The sequence below is a fragment of the Centruroides sculpturatus genome, unplaced genomic scaffold, assembly GCF_000671375.1.
Source record: "Centruroides sculpturatus isolate CEXI.00-Female unplaced genomic scaffold, Cexi_2.0 scaffold171, whole genome shotgun sequence".
Lineage (NCBI taxonomy): Eukaryota > Metazoa > Arthropoda > Arachnida > Scorpiones > Buthidae > Centruroides > Centruroides sculpturatus.
In genome coordinates, this window is record NW_019384470.1 from 98,728 (window position 1) to 122,930 (window position 24,203).

Consider the following 24,203-nt stretch of genomic DNA (forward strand, 5'->3'; position numbering starts at 1 on the left):
GAAAAACAATTTTCTGGGCGATATAGTAAAACATTATATTAAGAATAATTAGATATTTTATTCGTTATATTATACAATAATTAAACAAATAACATTATACTAGTCACTAGTCTATTCAATGCAGTACGAATTTGGCATTAGCCTTGGCTCTCGGCATCAGAATTTTGAAGTAAAGGGGGATACTACATAATAGTTTTATTGAAGGGGGCGATGATTCATTAGAGTTGAGAAACACTGCTTTAGAAAGTCTTATCTTGTCTTTAGACTAAAGTTTATGCAATTGGAGCTAGGGCTGGCTTTAAATATTTCAATGGACTCTAAAAGCTTGATGTGGTTCTAATTTGTACAGGATCTGAGTTAATTTTGCCTCTAACTAGGTTTGCCTTGGAAAGCAAACCTAGATAGAGCAATGGTGATTTTTGAATGCTTTATATAATACTTATGTTCCCGCATCCTCTGTTCTAATGACCTTTTAGTGAAACTGATGTAGACTAGATTCCTCCCAAACCTCTCATCTCTTAATGGAAGCTTATACACTCCTAAGATTTTATGGTAGTTTGGGGGTTTCTTAGAAAGAGTATTGAAATTATATTATGAGTATTTATAACAAATAATATTCTTAAGATTTCATTTCATAAGATTTCTTCTGTTATTTGAAATGTTTTTGTCATGAAATAAAACATTTCAATTTTAATAATTGGATTAATTAGTGTTGTTTTTCACCTGGTGATTTTTTTGATATAATTTTGTCTCTGATTGAGTCTCTTCATCATCACTGCCAGTTTTATAAATTCACAAATTTTAAAAGATTATGTAAGTCTTTTAGAAAGCATACATAAATATATACTTACAGAAAGTTTGATATTAAAACTTCAATTACAAACATCTTGTAAATTGATCATCATAAAAACACTTACTTGAAAAAATGTGTTCCAACACTTGGAACAAAATCAAATTTTGTAGAGATTTTTCCTGTCTCCAGTTGACTAAACGTTGTTTCAACACTTATATGCTGAGAATTTTGTGCATTTAGTGAAATCCACTGTAGTAACCACTGATAACTTTTATCTCTACAAGGTACTTCCAAAGTCATTATAAAGTGTCTTCGAAACAATACTAAAGCTACTTGATATGCTTTTCGTAATCCTGCAATTCCAGCACCAACTCCCACTAAGCCAAATCCTGCACCAAAATAAGGATTGGCTTGAAGGGATGTTATAAATTCTGCAACAGGCATTTTTATGTGAAGTAAGTTTTACCTGCAATAATAAAAATTGTTTACTTATAGAGTATCTTTTTATTAATTAATTAATTAAAGAAAAAACTTTGTCTTACTATTTTACATTCCATGTTCAGTATTTTATATCAAAACAACAAAAGCAAAATGTTTTTTGACTCTTAAACACTATGAAGTGTAATAAATTCAAACAGTTGGCATTCTGTCATCTTTATTTAGTTCAGTTGATATGTGTTTAAAATACATGTTTCGGGCATAACTTGTTTAGTGAATGTACAATATGTTCAGTGAAGCTGGAAGTATTTATGACCACCAATAAAATTGCTCACTTCCTATGAATACAAGATTATTACTCTTCCTTCATCACAATTTATTTATCACTCTTGAATTATTTAATTGTTTCAGAAAATAATAAACATTTTTTAAAAATCTGAGTTTTTTTAAGTTTTCTTTTCATTCTATTTTGTGTTTGATTATCTTTTGAGAGAGAGAAAGAAAGGATTTTTCCTTTCTTTCTCAACTAAAATTAATTGGTCAAACAATTCAGCTTTGAAAATGTATTTACTCTGAATATCCAAGACAGGTGGCCAAATACTAAATACTTACTTTAGGACTGAATATTCAGTCCAATACTAGTTCAAACAATTGCAACTGGATTTGTCATTTTATATATTTTTTTGTTTTAGAAAATCTTGTTTCTGTTAATAATTTGTTTTTTCTGAATAACCTTGTAATAATTTTGGTACTCTTCGATTAATGGGACACAAGCTGATATATACAACAACGAGTAAGATTCAAGCTCTAAATGAGGAGTTTCATATCACCCACAGAACTGTTGACCCTTCATGTGGTATTTGTCTCCAAAGGACAGCTTTTAACATGTATCCAGTCTACTGCCTATTCCTTGCGCCTTAGTGTGAGCTATCGCTCACACCTCAGCACCTGGGTGGGGTGAGCCTCCACATACCCGTAAAACTATATAACATCAAGTACTTCTGTGGCTACTTGATGCTGGCACAGTCATGTGAATTAAATTGTTAAATAGGATAGTCTTTTGGCATCCTGTTAACCAAAAAGTACATTAATTTCTCAAAAAGTGCTTTATAAATCTTTTGGTATATATAGTATACCAAAAGATACCAATATATAGTATATCTTTATAAATCCTTTTTATAAATCAAAAAGTCTTTTGGCATCCTGTTAATCAAAAAGTACCTTAATTTCTCAAAAATTGCTTTATACATCTTGAATAAAACAAATACTGTATAATGATTTTTTTAGCAATCATGATGAATCTTTTAATGTCATGATATAATCCTGAAAAAAAGTTAAAATGCATAGAAGTATTTTTTTTGTAATTGTAAATATTTGTTTAAATTTTATTGAAGCATTTAAAATATTACAATTTCCATGGTAATAAATAAGTATTACTTTGGAAAAAACGAGAAATAAATATTTTAAATTATTACTTACATACTCAAACTATTTGAAAGAAATTTTATAAAGTTGAACTGAATGTTACATCAAAGACAGATAATTTTCTTAGAATGCTTTATGAATAATGTCAATTTATAATTTAGAGACACCCCAAATTCCGAGAAGTATAAATAAATATAATTTATTTATATTATTATACAAGTATAGTAATATAAATACAATTTGTTTATAATGAATATAATTTGTACATGGAATAACTTGGATTTGGATACAAATTATATTATTTTTTGTTGTCTTTAATGTTTAAATATCATCGTTTATTTTTTTTATTTTCATATGATATTTCACTTCAAAATTGTATGGTTAATTTAAAATATTTCCACTTATTAGTGAAGTATTTTCTAAATTCAGAACTCTAAAATATGTACGTTTTAAATTAAGAAAGTATTCTAAATCTTCTTATTCTAAAACGAATTATTCTAAATCCTTTGCATAACTATACTGAATATTTCATAACTGAAAATATGAGTAAAATTTTGTACTTTTACGTAGTAACATTTTTATTTTACAGCGTGCGACAGAGAAAATGAAGAATTTTTAGATTGTGGAACTCCATGTCCTATAACATGTGAGAATTACCATAAACCACCAAAACTTTGTCCCATGCAATGCATCATGGGATGTTTTTGTAAAGAAGGCTATTATAAAGCGTCAAATGGATTTTGTGTTTCCAAAAAAGATTGCTTTTAAACATAAATCATATTAAATAAGTTTCAGAAATAAAGACATGATTTAAAGCTGTATTATATGATTTGTAATCTTTTTATCAAAATCAATCAAATTTTTGAAAAATATAGTGTTATACTATTATCGCAGTTGTTTCTAAGCAAATTAGCTATGGGTAACTTAATTTAAATTCAGGCTTGAGAAAAGGTAACGCTCGCTTACAAGCCATCTTCTCGTTGAACTTTTTATTGATTTAAAAATTACTTCAATCTTTCTGTCATATAATTCCTTTTTTTCTAAACAATGAAAGTGCTGAAAATTCTGATGTTTGTCAAAGTCATTGCATTATGAACAAAAAAGAATTAGATAACTAACACAATTCCAGAAATTATACATTTTATTGCAATTTAGACTGATACTTTAGAACAGTTAATAATAATAAAAAAATTATTTTATTTACTACTGAAAGATTAATAATTCATTAGAATAGGTTGTTATTACAGAAAGTAACTTTAAAGAATAATTTGCGAACCCATAATTTCATTTTCATACAAAATTAAGAATTCCTGCTTACCGTGCAGATGCGTTGCCATTTACGCTATCCAGACCTCCAGTCCGATTTCCTCTTCCAGCGTATATTCCAGACCTCTTCCAGCGTATATAAACTAACTATATAACCATCGACGGTTATTACAACGCCGGCTGGGGTTGTAATAACCCACGCCCTACAAGGCACTCAACCGGCCATCGCAAGCCCCGGCAAGGTGTAATATATACAAACATTGCTAAACCCAATATATAACATAACTAAACACCAATTGTATGCCGAAAATCTATCGGGCTAGTTTTTAAGGCTAATTACTAAATGAATTACCTTACCAATTTGTAATAACCGTCGATGGTTAAATAGTTAGCTTATATACGCTGGAAGAGGAATAGTGGAATAGGACGATTAATTATCTGAGATGTTCACTCTTGACGAAACAAAATTAATGTTTTTCGACTGAATTCGACTACAAAATATTACAACACAAAATTAATGTAAAAATACCGGTTTTTCGACGCTGAATTTTTATTAATTAATTTTTTAAATTGGTGCCGGATTGATTGAGGGTGTGAAATTTCTATTTGACTAAGCACACGCGTGACAATGAGTAAAAAAAATTTTTAATCTTTTTCTATATTTATTATTTATTTGTATTTTAAAAATATGTTTTTCGACTTAATTTAATTTCCATTGTTTAAAACAGAGTTTATTGTATTTTTTTATAGTTGTCATTTGTATTTTAAAAATGTTTTTTTTCTAAACTATGTATTGTTTATTGTATGAATAAAAAGCTTATTTTTAATGTAATTATTAGAAATTCGTGAATTTTAACTACATTTGTTTCATTTATTTTGTATTGTTACTTCGAAAATTTTTCACTAAAAACTAAATGTGTAATATTTTAATGTTAAAAAAATGTATTTATTAAATTAAATGTTTTAAATAAAAGTTTCTGAATAAATTATTTAATCGTCTTTTTTACAGAAATAATTTATAGCCACTTTATAACGTTGTTATAATTTTTAATGTTAATTAATATAAATCACTAAAAAAATAATAAATGTTATTTCATTTATATAGCATTATAAAACGTAATTTATGAAGAAAGTTTGCATTCAAATTATTTCATATCAGGGCTATCAAAAAGTACTAAGCATTTGTAAAAGAAATCTATCGCTTTCTTCACATGCAAAGTCATAAATGAAGCATACGTCATTATCTGCTGTGTATAATTGATAAAAATTTTTCAAATTTCTTTCAGGTTGTTCGTTTCGTAAATATTGCTAAACCGATAAGCTAACCATCATGCTGAAAAGATTTTTCAAGATCAAATTGAAGAACCATTAGTTTATTTCATATTTAACCGGTTTATGCAACCAAATCGATTGTTTCCATATCAATGCCATTCTGTGAGTGACGTGAACGATCGATATTTGGAAAAACAGTCTCAAGGAACACAACACAGCGATCGATTGCCAATCTGAAATTGTCGTGGTCTTCGCAATTAATAATAATAGAATATGGAAATTACTAAAATTAATTATGATAAATGATAATGCATAATTTATTTTCTAATATAAATTTTTGAAAGAATCGAATCAATTAGTACAAGATTTACATGTTATCTTCGCATCCATTTTGTACATACATTGATGCAATGGAGTATTCTTAGGCCAAGACTCCACTAGCTTAAAAACGGGCGTAAAACCCTCGCCGTAAACGCTTTTAATCACGTTATCGTGATATTTTACGCCTGAGCAGGTCGTAAAACCAGCGTACAAGCCAGTTGAGCAGTGTTCAATTCGCTTTCACGCTGGTTTTACGATCTGCTCAGGCGTAAAATATCAGGGTCACGTGATTAAAAGCTTTTACGGCGAGCGGTTTTACGCCCGTTTTTACGCTAGTGGAGTCTCGGCCTTAATTACATCGATGTAGCCTTTCCCTTGAAAATATACGTCGAAGTCTGAACATCCATCGAATCACCAATCATATTTGTAAACATCAGCACAGTTCAGGTCTTCTAAAAAGTCATTGTCGCTTCGAACGAGCTAAAATTTAAGTAATTTGTATAGCCCGACAGATTAGGCACTGAAATATAAAAAATTATCACATTTATTACTCACGCAAATATTATGCGTAATGCTTTAAATTAAACAAACTAGACTCACCGTAAATTTTATAGGAATTGGTTAAATATAATCGATATAACTTGGTGTTATACGCGCCGCCATTATCTCCCACTCCGTCGACGTTTAACCACCAAATTTAACAGCATCAATCCCATAATAAACATCCACTTAAAATTGCAGAATTTTTTTACAAAAAGCACAGAAGTTATTGAGCTTCGAAAAGAAGTTAAACAAAACAATGTCTTTCGAAACACACAAACATCCATATATACGGAAATTACCCTCGATTTTTTTCCATTTCTCGACGTTTAAAGTTCCCTGAGTCCAATAATGTAAAAACTTTTTGGAGGGGTTAATTTTTGACCGATCGCCGTACTTTCCCATCATTTTACTTTCCGGGCTGTTATATAAATCATGTATAAATTGCGATATCATTCAAGAAATGTGACATGATCAAGTGGAAAGTGAATTGTCACTATTGTTCAATTGTTTTTATTTGAAGTACAGTACGTGGCCGTCGATAGCTTTTACGGGATCCGGAAGAAGAGCGGGCTTCTTTTGCCATTTATTTTTGAACAAACGAATTACGTATAATCTTTCTTTATTAATAAAACTAGCACTCTTAAAATAACTTTTTAAAATTTGTTTAAATTGATTTTTAACTCTCATATATTGGACTAAAACCGTTTCATAAAAATAGTACAAAGAACATTTTTGTTCTGTGTTCTCATAGAAGGCAAATGTTATTTCGATAACAAAAACATTTTATTACATTTTTAAAAATTCTTTATTTTTATAACATCATTTTCATAATGAAAACATTCTCTATTATTAATGTGTGTAATATAACTACAATAATAAAATTTCAATAAGAAGTCTAAAAAACTGAATAAATGATAATCTTAGGAATTAAATAATTCCTTACAAGTTTCAAACTGTTTAATATATTTATATTAATTAATATTCCTTCTGCTATAGAGTTTAATGTAAGGATTCAAATCACTGTTAACAGAGAACTTTTGTAAAAAATAATCGCACTTAATTAAATGGCTTTTCTCCCGTGTGGATGCGAAGATGCCTTACAAGATGCTGTTTTAGAGTAAAACTTCGTTGACAATGATCGCATTTAAAAGGCTTTTCTCCGGAGTGAATCATCCTATGACGTTGCAAGACGTATTTCCGAGAGAATCCTTTGCCACAATTTTCACACACGAACTTCCTTTCCTTCGTATTGGCTAAATCTGCGAAACACAAAACGTTAAACTTCAATTTTCAAAAGTAATCGATCGTATTAATTACTGCAAAAAATGCAGAAGACATTACTTCTGCACTTCTTGACAAAAAACGCTTCACAATAACTTAAGAAATAAATCTAAATTCAATCAAACATAAATAACATTTGTAACGAACCCCGTGTTTCCATTACAAAAAAAAATAGAAAACTAAAGTTTATAACAATGTCGTCGTAGCGCATTGACAAAAAAATGTTCAATATTAGAGAGGTTGCGGCCGACGTTTTCAACGCGAAAACGTGTACGTCGGACGTTCAGCGCAGCTCTCCTAAAGGCCTACAAGTTTGGCAATGGTGTTTGCGACGTCGAGCATGATTCCACTGACTATCCAAACACCATTGTCAAACTTCTAGGCTTATAAAAAGGCGGCGCCGATCGTCCGACGTACACGTTTTCGCGTTGAAAACGTCGGCCGCAACCTCTCTAATAATTCATCGACACAAATGTGTAGAGAGATGAATCGTTTTCATCTGAAATCCATTTTCTCAGCAGAAAATATTCATTTCCTTCTTCCATTTTTGTAATTTTTCACAGAAATTCTTCAGGAGAGATGTTGGTATTCCGTAGGAAACATCTTAAAGAAAAAATGTAGAAGTTATAAAATGAATAAAGAATAATTGAGTGTAATTTCTCCTAGGAATTAAAAGATTATTTGAGAAACTTTTATATTATCAAACACGAATAAATTTTAAATACACAAAGGATATTTGGCAATACTTAAGAGGAGTGTTGACAAATCTGAAAAAATAAATAAGATTCAATTATTAACGCTTTCATTGATTAGTCAAAATAAAGTAATTCCATCCATTGAGTATTTTCATTGTTAATAACAAAAGCAATTTCTTTGATTCAGAAGGTACATTTGATCCTACGATTCAGACAAAAGGTAAATCAGTTTAGTTGCGTAGTTAAGACCAGGTTATAGAAATAAGGAAAATATACTTTAATTTAAATTTAGTAAATTTCAATAAATTTAGTGAATTTATTAATCTATTTACTATATATCGAATAAGATGGAGAATATAACGCACGTAATTAAAATAACATACGAACATTTACTTGAAAAATCCACGTGGAAGTTTTCGTTTCGTTCCTTCAATTTAATGTTATTGCTGTTATCATTTTCGCTTCTTCCGAGGAAAGTTCTTCATTTCCTAATGGCAGAGAGGACATTTAAATCTTTTTATAACTAAGAAGTAATTCTCTTGTTAAATAAAAGTAGCTATCTCATTTTCATTTCATTTCATTGCCACAGAGGAGTGGTATAGCTCTCAGCTTTGTCACTCCGGAAGAAACAGGAAGAGTCGGTCTTATAGAAGACGACCAATCCGACCCCCGCGAGAAAGGGAGACAGAATGCCTTCCGGGAGGACTTGGAGGGAAAGCTGGCCCCTATTCAGGCGTCATTGGCAAGGAGGAAAACCCGGAAAAACTCCCGCTGCCAGCAGCGAGTGCGGCGCGAACCCCCGATCGAGCTCCGGTGTTTAGGGTCTGGTCACCACTATCAAGCGGAGACGGAGTCCACTCGGCCATAAAAGTAGCTAACATTCGTTACATATTTAAAAATAACAGTGGCGCCACCTAATATTTTAAAACAAAATTCGTATACATCGACATCACGTCATCAATGGTATCTTTTTAACAAACGTTTTCATTTGAAGTGTTTAAGAAACACATTTCCATTCAAATCCATTATTAGTAACAATGCAAACATTTATTTAGTGTTTATTAAAACTTTAATTACCTGTCATCTGTTAACGATTACCGGTTTCATTTTAAATTATGCAAATTGATGTACAGTACGTTTCTAATTTAAACTAGCCGGAAATCCATGTGTGAAAAAACAATAAAGGAGTTTTATAACTTGAATAGCTGTGAGGTAGTCTACCGAAGGATTTTTTTTTTCGAATTGAAGAGACATTTACTTACTTAATATTTATTATATATTTGTGAGAATACGGACGAGGGTCAAGGCCCTCTAATCGTCAGATCCTTTAGACCTGCTAACTTTGTCACTGGATGGCTTATTCTAAACAGAACCCGAGTGGTAAGATTCTGTGTAAGTTTGTGCATAAGGANTTATTAGCAAACACATCATTTTAACGTCTGTAAATTATTCAAGTGGTGACATATATTAGTTGCGACACCTTTACATGAAACATCTGTTTTATAGATTAAAACATATTTATTTTACATTGCATACTACAAATATATCGAAAGTAGATCGTGAAAACTGCGTCGTAACATTATAGTAAAAAGAAATAAAAGGTAAGTATTAATTTTATCTTTAACTGTCTACTCGGACATTGCTTATTAGTAGGACGTTACACTGGTGTTTAAAATTTGATACAAAGCTGACAGTTAGATAAAAAAAAAACAAAAATCTTTTATTAAAATTCACCTGTAGTAGTAATTTAAACAGAAAAAGTTACTACTACAAGTGACTTTTAATAAAAGTTTTTCAGGAGAGAGTGAGATATCGAGATTTTACCTTGGCTTATGTGAGAACCGAGGGGGTATTGAGCGTCGAGCTCGACCGTACTTACCGGCTTCTCTGTCAGAGGATGGCTTTTGTAAACGCGTTGGAGGGCTAAAAGTGTGTGGGGAGGTCGATGGGCAAGCCGACAGGTTCCGAATAATTACACAGGTTAAATAAGAATAACACATTTAATAAACGATAAAATTATACAAAGCAAATACAAAAACGAATGGCTACAAAAATAGACATAGTCAAAAATTCTAGGTCGCGACAATGATTACTCCGTTCTTGTCGATACACCGTCTAAGTTCTGGACCTTTATCTGTCCCAATATTCTCTAAGTTAAACTATCCTTAATCTAGCTTATAACTAGAAGAGAAACCCGAGAGAGAGAGAGAGAGTTTACAAATAATTTAAGACACTATCTCCGGGTTTTCCGATTTCTTCATATGGGAGGTTGGCGAAACGTCCCCGATCGGCGGAGTTGACCGTTGACGATTATGGCGAGGTGGCGACGGACAGAATGGCGGTATACGTAAGTCTGTTGATGTCCGCCCTGAGGACTGTGTCCATGCCCTTTTTATACCTGATTTTGGGAAAGCTGACTAATGCTATGGATGATGCAACCTGTTATAAGTTCGATTTGTGTCCGGGATTTGTTTATATTAATCGTCAGAAATCGAACATTTCTTTAAATTCATTACCTTTTTCTATCCGTTATGATTACTCATTGTACCTCATAAATTTGACATCAGCTGTCAAACAACTGAATTAATAGCTGGAGGTTACTAAGGTCAGAGTTTATCTTGCAACCTTAGTAATAAATGTTTCTTAAATGTCATCTTGATCGACTTTATCATTACAGAATCAGAGGAAATAGGAAGTGTATGGGTGGATTCTGTTCGTTCGTTTGACCTTTTGTTATTTACCCAATACGTCGAAAAAGATTTATATATATATATATATAACAAGAATTATGATTTAATTATTCTTTTTTTTCTCCCTTCCGATTCTCACACTTATATTTTCTGCGTGATTCTTGCAGAAAATATGTGCTCGAAAGCACATATTTTCTGCAAGATCTTGGTTCAGGTTTATGATCTTGGTTCAGGTTTATTTTGTATAGCTAATATTTTGGCTAATAAATAAGATGTAACTTACATGCATGCTTGAAATGTGTTGCTTTAATCTGAAAATATTCTTGAATGTTAGTAAAGGTAGATGCTGCATTTTGTAGACTTTCCAATAAAACAACAACATCCCAGAGTCTAGCCTAACCTTTCATTAAATTCTTCAATGTATTTTTTGAAGGCAAAGACAATAATCAACACAATGTTTGATAATATTAAAAGATAGTAAATATACTAAAGTCCAAGCTTTTTCTTGTTCAGCCAGCGGCGATTGATGGTTCTCTTTGAAATAAATATACCGTACAGTACTTGGGACTCTATAAACGGATTGTATTGCACCATTGTTTTTAATATTTTCTAAGTTAAATTATTTTTATAAAACTGAGGTAAAAAATTTTTAACACGGATAATAACGCTAATAATCTATAGTTTGATGTAAAAGCAGATCACCATTTTTATAAATCACACGCAATACCACGTGATTTTAACTTTTAGGTATGAAGATATATAGTAAAATTCCTGTAACCCTTGGAAATATTTTAAGAAACAGTTTGGAAATATTTTTTAAAAGCCAATAGGAATTTGATCAGTCCTCCGAGCAGTTCCTAGTTTCATTTTATTTATAATTTCTGTTATATTTGAATGGTAAAATGGCTTTTCTATGTCGTTTCCTAAGGTAGTCTAGAGTTTATCATTATTATTTGTAAACTGATTTAGAGTTTAAAAAGTTTTCGAAGTTTGACGTAAGATTTCCTGTTTTTCTATCTGTTTTACTTTTAATTTTATCATTATTTATTACATTCCAACTTGGAATGTAATAAATAATGATAAAATTAAAAGTAAACAGTCTAAAAAAGTAAACAGTCTATCATTTACTTGGAATTTCCAAGTAAATGATAGACTCTTTATAATTTCTCACTATCGTTTAATTTGCTATCCATCTTCTTTTCTTAGCACTTCATAAGTTTCTGTAAATTCTCTTTTTAATTAAGTACTGACCATTAATTAATTAAGATCATTTTATACTAAATTTTCTAAATTTAACTAAGCTTCTTTACTTCGCTCAATTTAGCATTACGACAATCCTTATCAAGCCATTGTTGTTTGAATTTGTTATTAATCTTTTTAATACAACCGTTCGGTTTAATATACTTTTTAAAAACTTACTCTCTATATTTATTTTGTCTTTTTTTAAATTTTGTCATATATATTTACAGAAAGAAATCAATTCGAACCTTCATCATTGAACAAAAATTCTACACGGGGTGTAATGATAAAAAATAATCTATAGTTAACTGACTTAATGCAGAAAGTATTAATGTATTAACTCTTATAATCATCATAAATGTATTCATTTTAAAATAATCATATATTTTTCATGAATTGCAAACAATTCTTCATTTTCACCGTTCGAGATTTTATTTATACAATTATTAATGTTGTAATATCTGTAGACATTCTGTAATTTCTATTTGTGCATCAAAATCACCATATAACAATCAAAGCAGAGCAATTGAACATCAAACCTGCAAATTTCTATCAGAAAAGCTTCCTTTTGTACCCACTGATAAGAAACAAAGTGGTTGAAGATGCTTTTAAGTTTGAAATGCAATTTATATTTATAGCATACTTTAAAAATAGAAAATAAATATGTTTATTATATTTAAATATTAGAACCAATTGTATATTAATTTAAAAACAAATAAATATTACTAATTACTTATGTAATTATTACAAAAATTTATCATAGCGTAATACAACTGTGATTTTACTACAAATATATCAAATATTATTGCTATTCATCTGTTTCGAAATTTTGTGAACAGGTGAAGGAAATCACATTTACATCTATAAAAGGAATATTAAGAGTTAGTGTCGAGCCGATCTTTGTGATTAATTATCAAACATGAAGGTTCTTCTTGTAACTTTTTTAATAATTGCTGTCGTTTATGCTGATTCTAAGTCGTCCAGTAAGTATATTACAGTAAAGCTGGTTCAAAAATTAATTTTATAGTTTCCATAGATATAGAAATTTATATACGATATAAATATACTTGTATATGTAGTATAAATAAATATAATTTATTTATATTATTATACAAGTATAGTAATATAAATACAATTTGTTTATAATGAATATAATTTGTACATGGAATAACTTGGATTTGGATACAAATTATATTATTTTTTGTTGTCTTTAATGTTTAAATATCATCGTTTATTTTTTTTATTTTCATATGATATTTCACTTCAAAATTGTATGGTTAATTTAAAATATTTCCACTTATTAGTGAAGTATTTTCTAAATTCAGAACTCTAAAATATGTACGTTTTAAATTAAGAAAGTATTCTAAATCTTCTTATTCTAAAACGAATTATTCTAAATCCTTTGCATAACTATACTGAATATTTCATAACTGAAAATATGAGTAAAATTTTGTACTTTTACGTAGTAACATTTTTATTTTACAGCGTGCGACAGAGAAAATGAAGAATTTTTAGATTGTGGAACTCCATGTCCTATAACATGTGAGAATTACCATAAACCACCAAAACTTTGTCCCATGCAATGCATCATGGGATGTTTTTGTAAAGAAGGCTATTATAAAGCGTCAAATGGATTTTGTGTTTCCAAAAAAGATTGCTTTTAAACATAAATCATATTAAATAAGTTTCAGAAATAAAGACATGATTTAAAGCTGTATTATATGATTTGTAATCTTTTTATCAAAATCAATCAAATTTTTGAAAAATATAGTGTTATACTATTATCGCAGTTGTTTCTAAGCAAATTAGCTATGGGTAACTTAATTTAAATTCAGGCTTGAGAAAAGGTAACGCTCGCTTACAAGCCATCTTCTCGTTGAACTTTTTATTGATTTAAAAATTACTTCAATCTTTCTGTCATATAATTCCTTTTTTTCTAAACAATGAAAGTGCTGAAAATTCTGATGTTTGTCAAAGTCATTGCATTATGAACAAAAAAGAATTAGATAACTAACACAATTCCAGAAATTATACATTTTATTGCAATTTAGACTGATACTTTAGAACAGTTAATAATAATAAAAAAATTATTTTATTTACTACTGAAAGATTAATAATTCATTAGAATAGGTTGTTATTACAGAAAGTAACTTTAAAGAATAATTTGCGAACCCATAATTTCATTTTCATACAAAATTAAGAATTCCTGCTTACCGTGCAGATGCGTTGCCATTTACGCTATCCAGACCTCCAGTCCGATTTCCTCTTCCAGCGTATATTCCAGACCTCTTCCAGCGTATATAAACTAACTATATAACCATCGACGGTTATTACAACGCCGGCTGGGGTTGTAATAACCCACGCCCTACAAGGCACTCAACCGGCCATCGCAAGCCCCGGCAAGGTGTAATATATACAAACATTGCTAAACCCAATATATAACATAACTAAACACCAATTGTATGCCGAAAATCTATCGGGCTAGTTTTTAAGGCTAATTACTAAATGAATTACCTTACCAATTTGTAATAACCGTCGATGGTTAAATAGTTAGCTTATATACGCTGGAAGAGGAATAGTGGAATAGGACGATTAATTATCTGAGATGTTCACTCTTGACGAAACAAAATTAATGTTTTTCGACTGAATTCGACTACAAAATATTACAACACAAAATTAATGTAAAAATACCGGTTTTTCGACGCTGAATTTTTATTAATTAATTTTTTAAATTGGTGCCGGATTGATTGAGGGTGTGAAATTTCTATTTGACTAAGCACACGCGTGACAATGAGTAAAAAAAATTTTTAATCTTTTTCTATATTTATTATTTATTTGTATTTTAAAAATATGTTTTTCGACTTAATTTAATTTCCATTGTTTAAAACAGAGTTTATTGTATTTTTTTATAGTTGTCATTTGTATTTTAAAAATGTTTTTTTTCTAAACTATGTATTGTTTATTGTATGAATAAAAAGCTTATTTTTAATGTAATTATTAGAAATTCGTGAATTTTAACTACATTTGTTTCATTTATTTTGTATTGTTACTTCGAAAATTTTTCACTAAAAACTAAATGTGTAATATTTTAATGTTAAAAAAATGTATTTATTAAATTAAATGTTTTAAATAAAAGTTTCTGAATAAATTATTTAATCGTCTTTTTTACAGAAATAATTTATAGCCACTTTATAACGTTGTTATAATTTTTAATGTTAATTAATATAAATCACTAAAAAAATAATAAATGTTATTTCATTTATATAGCATTATAAAACGTAATTTATGAAGAAAGTTTGCATTCAAATTATTTCATATCAGGGCTATCAAAAAGTACTCAGCATTTGTAAAAGAAATCTATCGCTTTCTTCACATGCAAAGTCATAAATGAAGCATACGTCATTATCTGCTGTGTATAATTGATAAAAATTTTTCAAATTTCTTTCAAATTGTTCGTTTCGTAAATATTGCTAAACCGATAAGCTAACCATCATGCTGAAAAGATTTTTCAAGATCGAATTGAAAAACCATTAGTTTATTTCATAGTTAACCGGTTTATACAACCAGATCGATTGTTTCCATCTCAATGCCATTCTGTGAGTGACGTGAACGATCGATATTTGGAAAAACAGTCTCAAGGAACACAACACAGCGATCGATTGCCAATCTGAAATTGTCGTGGTCTTCGCAATTAATAATAATAGAATATGGAAATTACTAAAATTAATTATGATAAATGATAATGCATAATTTATTTTCTAATATAAATTTTTGAAAGAATCGAATCAATTAGTACAAGATTTACATGTTATCTTCGCATCCATTTTGTACATACATTGATGCAATGGAGTATTCTTAGGCCAAGACTCCACTAGCTTAAAAACGGGCGTAAAACCCTCGCCGTAAACGCTTTTAATCACGTTATCGTGATATTTTACGCCTGAGCAGGTCGTAAAACCAGCGTACAAGCCAGTTGAGCAGTGTTCAATTCGCTTTCACGCTGGTTTTACGATCTGCTCAGGCGTAAAATATCAGGGTCACGTGATTAAAAGCTTTTACGGCGAGCGGTTTTACGCCCGTTTTTACGCTAGTGAAGTCTCGGCCTTAATTACATCGATGTAGCCTTTCCCTTGAAAATATACGTCGAAGTCTGAACATCCATCGAATCACCAATCATATTTGTAAACATCAGCACAGTTCAGGTCTTCTAAAAAGTCATTGTCGCTTCGAACGAGCTAAAATTTAAGTAATTTGTATAGCCCGACAGATTAGGCACTGAAATATAAAAAATTATCACATTTATTACTCACGCAAATATTATGCGTAATGCTTTAAATTAAACAAACTAGACTCACCGTAAATTTTATAGGAATTGGTTAAATATAATCGATATAACTTGGTGTTATACGCGCCGCCATTATCTCCCACTCCGTCGACGTTTAACCACCAAATTTAACAGCATCAATCCCATAATAAACATCCACTTAAAATTGCAGAATTTTTTTACAAAAAGCACAGAAGTTATTGAGCTTCGAAAAGAAGTTAAACAAAACAAAGTCTTTCGAAACACACAAACATCCATATATACGGAAATTACCCTCGATTTTTTTCCATTTCTCGACGTTTAAAGTTCCCTGAGTCCAATAATGTAAAAACTTTTTGGAGGGGTTAATTTTTGACCGATCGCCGTACTTTCCCATCATTTTACTTTCCGGGCTGTTATATAAATCATGTATAAATTGCGATATCATTCAAGAAATGTGACATGATCAAGTGGAAAGTGAATTGTCACTATTGTTCAATTGTTTTTATTTGAAGTACAGTACGTGGCCGTCGATAGCTTTTACGGGATCCGGAAGAAGAGCGGGCTTCTTTTGCCATTTATTTTTGAACAAACGAATTACGTATAATCTTTCTTTATTAATAAAACTAGCACTCTTAAAATAACTTTTTAAAATTTGTTTAAATTGATTTTTAACTCTCATATATTGGACTAAAACCGTTTCATAAAAATAGTACAAAGAACATTTTTGTTCTGTGTTCTCATAGAAGGCATATGTTATTTCGATAACAAAAACATTTTATTACATTTTTAAAAATTCTTTATTTTTATAACATCATTTTCATAATGAAAACATTCTCTATTATTAATGTGTGTAATATAACTACAATAATAAAATTTCAATAAGAAGTCTAAAAAACTGAATAAATGATAATCTTAGGAATTAAATAATTCCTTACAAGTTTCAAACTGTTTAATATATTTATATTAATTAATATTCCTTCTGCTATAGAGTTTAATGTAAGGATTCAAATCACTGTTAACAGAGAACTTTTGTAAAAAATAATCGCACTTAATTAAATGGCTTTTCTCCCGTGTGGATGCGAAGATGCCTTACAAGATGCTGTTTTAGAGTAAAACTACGTTGACAATGATCGCATTTAAAAGGCTTTTCTCCGGAGTGAATCATCCTATGACGTTGCAAGACGTATTTCCGAGAGAATCCTTTGCCACAATTTTCACACACGAACTTCCTTTCCTTCGTATTGGCTAAATCTGCGAAACACAAAACGTTAAACTTCAATTTTCAAAAGTAATCGATCGTATTAATTACTGCAAAAAATGCAGAAGACATTACTTCTGCACTTCTTGACAAAAAACGCTTCACAATAACTTAAGAAATAAATCTAAATTCAATCAAACATAAATAACATTTGTAACGAACCCCGTGTTTCCATTACAAAAAAAAATAGAAAACTAAAGTTTATAACAATGTCGTCGTAGCGCATTGACAAAAAAATGTTCAATATTAGAGAGGTTGCGGCCGACGTTTTCAACGCGAAAACCTGTACGTCGGACGTTCAGCGCAGCTCTCCTAAAGGCCTACAAGTTTGGCAATGGTGTTTGCGACGTCGAGCACGATGCCACTGACTATCCAAACACCATTGTCAAACTTCTAGGCTTATAAAAAGGCGGCGCCGATCGTCCGACGTACACGTTTTCGCGTTGAAAACGTCGGCCGCAACCTCTCTAATAATTCATCGACACAAATATGTGTAGAGAGACGAATCGTTTTCATCTGAAATCCATTTTCTCAGCAGAAAATATTCATTTCCTTCTTCCATTTTTGTAATTTTTCACAGAAATTCTTCAGGAGAGATGTTGGTATTCCGTAGGAAACATCTTAAAGAAAAAATGTAGAAGTTATAAAATGAATAAAGAATAATTGAGTGTAATTTCTCCTAGGAATTAAAAGATTATTTGAGAAACTTTTATATTATCAAACACGAATAAATTTTAAATACACAAAGGATATTTGGCAATACTTAAGAGGAGTGTTGACAAATCTGAAAAAATAAATAAGATTCAATTATTAACGCTTTCATTGATTAGTCAAAATAAAGTAATTCCATCCATTGAGTATTTTCATTGTTAATAACAAAAGCAATTTCTTTGATTCAGAAGGTACATTTGATCCTACGATTCAGACAAAAGGTAAATCAGTTTAGTTGCGTAGTTAAGACCAGGTTATAGAAATAAGGAAAATATACTTTAATTTAAATTTAGTAAATTTCAATAAATTTAGTGAATTTATTAATCTATTTACTATATATCGAATAAGATGGAGAATATAACGCACGTAATTAAAATAACATACGAACATTTACTTGAAAAATCCACGTGGAAGTTTTCGTTTCGTTCCTTCAATTTAATGTTATTGCTGTTATCATTTTCGCTTCTTCCGAGGAAAGTTCTTCATTTCCTAATGGCAGAGAGGACATTTAAATCTTTTTATAACTAAGAAGTAATTCTCTTGTTAAATAAAAGTAGCTATCTCATTTTCATTTCATTTCATTGCCACAGAGGAGTGGTATAGCTCTCAGCTTTGTCACTCCGGAAGAAACAGGAAGAGTCGGTCTTATAGAAGACGACCAATCCGACCCCCGCGAGAAAGGGAGACAGAATGCCTTCCGGGAGGACTTGGAGGGAAAGCTGGCCCCTATTCAGGCGTCATTGGCAAGGAGGAAAACCCGGAAAAACTCCCGCTGCCAGCAGCGAGTGCGGCGCGAACCCCCGATCGAGCTCCGGTGTTTAGGGTCTGGTCACCACTATCAAGCGGAGACGGAGTCCACTCGGCCATAAAAGTAGCTAACATTCGTTACATATTTAAAAATAACAGTGGCGCCACCTAATATTTTAAAACAAAATTCGTATACATCGACATCACGTCATCAATGGTATCTTTTTAACAAACGTTTTCATTTGAAGTGTTTAAGAAACACATTTCCATTCAAATCCATTATTAGTAACAATGCAAACATTTATTTAGTGTTTATTAAAACTTTAATTACCTGTCATCTGTTAACGATTACCGGTTTCATTTTAAATTATGCAAATTGATGTACAGTACGTTTCTAATTTAAACTAGCCGGAAATCCATGTGTGAAAAAACAATAAAGGAGTTTTATAACTTGAATAGCTGTGAGGTAGTCTACCGAAGGATTTCTTTTTTTCGGATTGAAGAGACATTTACTTACTTAATATTTATTATATATTTGTGAGAATACGGACGAGGGTCAAGGCCCTCTAATCGTCAGATCCTTTAGACCTGCTAACTTTGTCACTGGATGGCTTATTCTAAACAGAATCCGAGTGGTAAGATTCTGTGTAAGTTTGTGCATAAGGAATAAATAAGGAGACTACGAAAGTCCTTTTTATATAGAAATCGACAATTTAATAAGAATTAACAATAACACGAGTAAATAATAAAAATACAGATGAGTAATATGGAAAATACATGAATTATATCCTATCGCTAGCCTAGGATCTATCTGTTCAACCGAGAGGAGTTCACAATAAATCATATTACCTCGTGGGTCATGCTGAATGAGCCGTTCTGTGTAGTTCGGCGGCTGATGCTCGGCCGTAGAAGGAGGGGTCGTATGTGGCATGTTCCTTCTCCTCGTGAACTGCCGTTCGTATGTTTCCTTATGGCGAGTCCTTAATATTGCTCGTGCATTTCGTTGTGGACTGCCCCGAGTATCTGAAAACCTGCCCTTTTATTACCGATTATTTCACAACAACAATTCGTAGAAATGTTGTGTCATTTGACCAGGTGGTGTGCAAAATTCTAAGAGAGAAGGAGTGGAGGAAGGACGCAAAACATCCTCATTTCTTGTTAAATGTTGCGTGACAGAGCAGTTTTTCAGGATGTTAAAGTTTTGTAACCTTTTTAAGTTATATTAATTTTATTTCGAATTTTTATCATTTTTTAACATTTTAAGTGAAAATTAAAGTAAATTATTTATTTAAGTTTGGTTTGGGTGAAAATTATGTAACTAAATTTCAAAGTCCCTCCAGACTATTACATATTAATAAAAACGTTATATTAAATAGTATTTAACAATGTACCTTTCTTTTTGCAAATGAATTATTATATGTATAATTGTTATTCTTTACAGGGTTAATTTTATCTTATTAGAGAGGTTTGCAGTAGACGTTTTCAACGCAAAAACTTATATGTCGGACGTTCAGCGCCGCCTTCCTGTGAGACTAGAAGTTTGACAATGGCGTTTGGAACGTCGAGCATGATTCCACTGACGTTCCAATCGCCGTTGTCAAACTTCTAGGCTTACAGGAAGGCGGCGCTGAACGTCTGACGTACACGTTTCTGCGTTGAAAACGTCGGTTGCAACCTTTCTATTATTTTAAAAGAATCTACTTGTATCAGCTTCACACGTAGAGCAACTAAACGTGTAAAAATATCAATATATTCGAAAATGGTGACATATACACATTTTTTTACTTAACACAAAAATAATTTATGTATCGGATCGAGAAAGGTTAAAATCTTGATTAAATATGAAAACCTTACATCCAGATACACAGATTAATTATGTATAAAATTGGAAGTCGTGTCTTTGATTCAAAATTTTTACTTTCCTATATAAAGCAATAAAACATGTTATTTAAATTAAAATGTACGTCATGTTTTTAATTTTTAATATCGACATTGCTCTTTAATTTCACCTTTCTCATAGTAGTTATTAACTTCGTACAGATAAGATGACATATTTTTACACATTATTTCCTGAAAATATATTTCAGTAGCACGCAATCCGAACTGCATAAATTTGCACATTATTTCTCTGTTGTGAATAGAGTACACCGTGTCTTTCACTGATTTTATGAAACAGATACTTTGATTTTACCATATTAAATCAAAACCGATTCAGTTTTTTACATGAATATAATTGCTCCATTAGCGGCCAAGCGGTTCAGTTCCCTGTACACTCGGGAGTTTGTGCCTCACCAGGACGGGTTGGCCACATGGAGCTTTCTGGGTTTTCTTCACATCTGTAACGCCTGAATTGGGGCCATCTACCGTTAAGATGATTAATAATTTAATTCCGAACATTAACCATTTATTCATTTTTTTTTTTTTTTACTTTTTCTTGAAATTTTATTAATGTAGTTGTATTACAAACATAAAATGAAAACATACTCTATTATTAAAGTTAAGAAAATAAAGAATTTTTGGAATAATGAGAAAGTGTTTTATTGTACAGTAATACCCCGACTTACGCTACCCCGACTTACGCGAACCCGGAGTTACGCGATTTTCAAATCTCGTTGATTCGTCTTTTGTTTGAGCGCCACGCAACCCTTGATTACTCACTCCCCCCACACTATTGTTCAGCTTACATGTTCGGATGTGTCGCGCTGAATCCACACATAGCTACAATTTATTTTGTGTTATTTATTTCTGTGTTTGTTATATCTACGGAGACTCGAGAAACTCTACTATGTCATCCAAACGAAGTAGAACTGGTTCTTCTGCATCAAACAAGAAAAGAAAAACTTTATCTTCGGAATGTAAAGTTAACATTGGGTATGTTCGTAAAGTCGAACGAGTTAAGCGAGAATGACGTCATCGTTATTCCTATTTCGTTAGACTTTTCGAACGATTCGTTACTAACGCGTTTAACTCGTTTGACTTTACGAACGTACCCATTATTAAAGACTTCGATACAAAAATGAAAATTTGTGAATTGGCAAAGAAGTTTGATCTACCGGAATTGTCGGTCAGAACAATTATAAAAGGCAAAGAAAAAATTCTCGAAGCTGTGAAAAATGCTCAATCTTTAAATTCAAGCATCATTCGTAAACGTCACGGTATTATCGCTGAGATGGAAACAATGTTAAAATTACAGCGTAATAATAAAGTAAATGTGAAAAATTGTAAAGTAATATAGGCCTAATTTGTTATACATATGTATTATCTAAGATTTTATTAAATATTTTGTTCTAAATTATTGTTTTCTTTAGTCTCCAACCCTAATTAAAAATTATTTGTATGTATTTATGTGCGAAATTATACCCCGACTTACGCGAATTCGACTTACGCGGTTACCGTTCGTTCCCAACTATCGCGTAAGTTCGGAGTATTACTGTACAGGGTGCTTCAAAAAAATGTATACACACTTTGAACTATTGTAGTTTTCCCGCTCTACAAGGCTAATGTTATATTTCTTCGCCAGGTGGCAGCATAATCGTCCCTCTATGTTATATTATCAGTTGGAATTTGTAATATCAACATGGGGGACGTACGTTTGAGTTTTGAAGAACGTAAGCAGGTTATTAAGTGGTACTGGAAGTTTGAAAATGTAAATGAAGTTCAAAGACAGTGGAGAAGGGAGTATGATACAGAACCACCTTCAAGATTAACAATTACACGCATACGAGACAAATTCGAAGTTCATGGAACAGTGTGTGATGTGCATAAAGGTCATTCAGGTCGGCCTCGAACAGCTACAAGTGATGAGTCATCAACGGCAGTCTTGGAACTGTTTCAACGCTCTCCTAACAAATCTTCAAGGCAAGGGGCATGTGAAAGTGATGTAAGTGCTAGCAGCGTGCTACGCATTCTGAAGAGAGGCAAGTATCGTGTTTACATTCCAAGGCTGGTGCAACAGCTAAATGACGACGATCCAGATCGAAGGTTGCAATTTTGTGAATGGATTCAGGAGATGGTGATACGTAAACCGGGATTTATGGGTAGCATCATTTGGTCGGATGAAGCCCAATTCAAACTTAATGGAACTGTCAATAGGCACAATTGTGTTTACTGGTGTGAAGAAAATCCTCACATTACAATTGAAAAAGCTGTAAATTTGCCTGGTGTAAATGTGTGGTGCGGTTTGTCTTCAAGGGGACTCATTGGACCTTTTCGATTTGAAGGCACTGTAACTGGTATTAATTACCTAACAATGCTTGCTGATTCCATATTTCCTGCCATTCGTGCATTATACGATAATGATGATTTTTATTTTCAACAAGATGGTGCTCCGCCGCACTATCACAGGGACGTACGAGCTTACCTGGATCAAAATTTGCCGGGCCAGTGGATAGGACGCAGGGGGCCAATCGAGTTTCCACCACGCTCTCCAGACCTTACACCACTGGATTTCTTCTTGTGGGGCACAGTAAAAGATGAGGTGTACAAACGTAAACCACGTAACCTAGACATTCTTTGGAATGAGATTCAAGCAGTGTGTAGAGAAATCTCATTGGACGTTTTGATACGATGTACAGAATCTGTGGTGACTCGTACTCAGAATTGTATTGATGCTGCAGGTCACCAATTTGAACAGTATTAACATTTGTTATTTATGTTTCATTTACATTGGACTTTCAGCTTTCTATTTTCCTGAAATTTAACTTTGTAGAACGGTAAATAAATTTTCTATGGAAGTTCAAAGTGTGTATACATTTTTTTGAAGCACCCTGTATTTAAATTACAACATTTGTCATCTATGAGAATACAGAATGAAAATGTTCTTTGTAATATTTTTATGAAACGATATCTCGAATTTGTTTCGAAATTTGGAATGATTCCGATTTTCAGATTTCACTCCATTGTATGTCAAAATTAAAAATCAATCAGAAGAAATTTTGAAAATTTTTTTAAAACAAGAATTTATTGAATCAGTTATTTATATTCTGGAAGCATTGTACTGTTTTACTTCGGATATTGTTAATCCAACAGAAAAAGTTGAAATATAAAAGCATTGTGGAAAGAAAACATTTCATCAGTCCAATTTTTTGTCAGTTATTTGGTCTGTCATTTCGATGCCAACGGTAAAAAACAAGTAAAAGTTTCGTAGAGATCGGTTCGGGTGCTATTGAGGTCCAAACGACATTCGTAATGGCGATTTGAAAGCCTCGGCTTTCGATGC

At 31.5% G+C, this 24,203-nt stretch overlaps 2 protein-coding genes and 1 long non-coding RNA gene across 3 annotated transcripts; 2 read left to right on the top strand and 1 right to left on the bottom strand.

The window, feature by feature from the left end:
- Positions 1-6,989: 6,989 nt before the first annotated feature.
- On the bottom strand, positions 6,990-17,775 carry LOC111621125 (gastrula zinc finger protein XlCGF57.1-like). The gene is made up of 2 exons (XM_023363196.1): positions 17,321-17,775; positions 6,990-7,339 (listed from the first exon to the last, which is right to left on the bottom strand). Exons 1-2 carry the CDS (start codon positions 17,432-17,434, stop codon positions 7,115-7,117), a joined length of 339 nt encoding a protein of 112 aa, XP_023218964.1. The 5' UTR covers positions 17,435-17,775; the 3' UTR covers positions 6,990-7,114.
- On the top strand, positions 12,793-13,487 carry LOC111621142. The gene is made up of 2 exons (XR_002756007.1): positions 12,793-12,946; positions 13,449-13,487. It is a non-coding gene; the product is annotated as an uncharacterized LOC111621142 (long non-coding RNA).
- A 4,649-nt stretch (positions 17,776-22,424) lies between the features above and the next one.
- Positions 22,425-23,755, top strand: LOC111621135. The gene has a single exon (XM_023363205.1). It carries the CDS (start codon positions 22,563-22,565, stop codon positions 23,622-23,624), a length of 1,062 nt encoding a protein of 353 aa, XP_023218973.1. The 5' UTR covers positions 22,425-22,562; the 3' UTR covers positions 23,625-23,755.
- Positions 23,756-24,203: the final 448 nt, after the last annotated feature.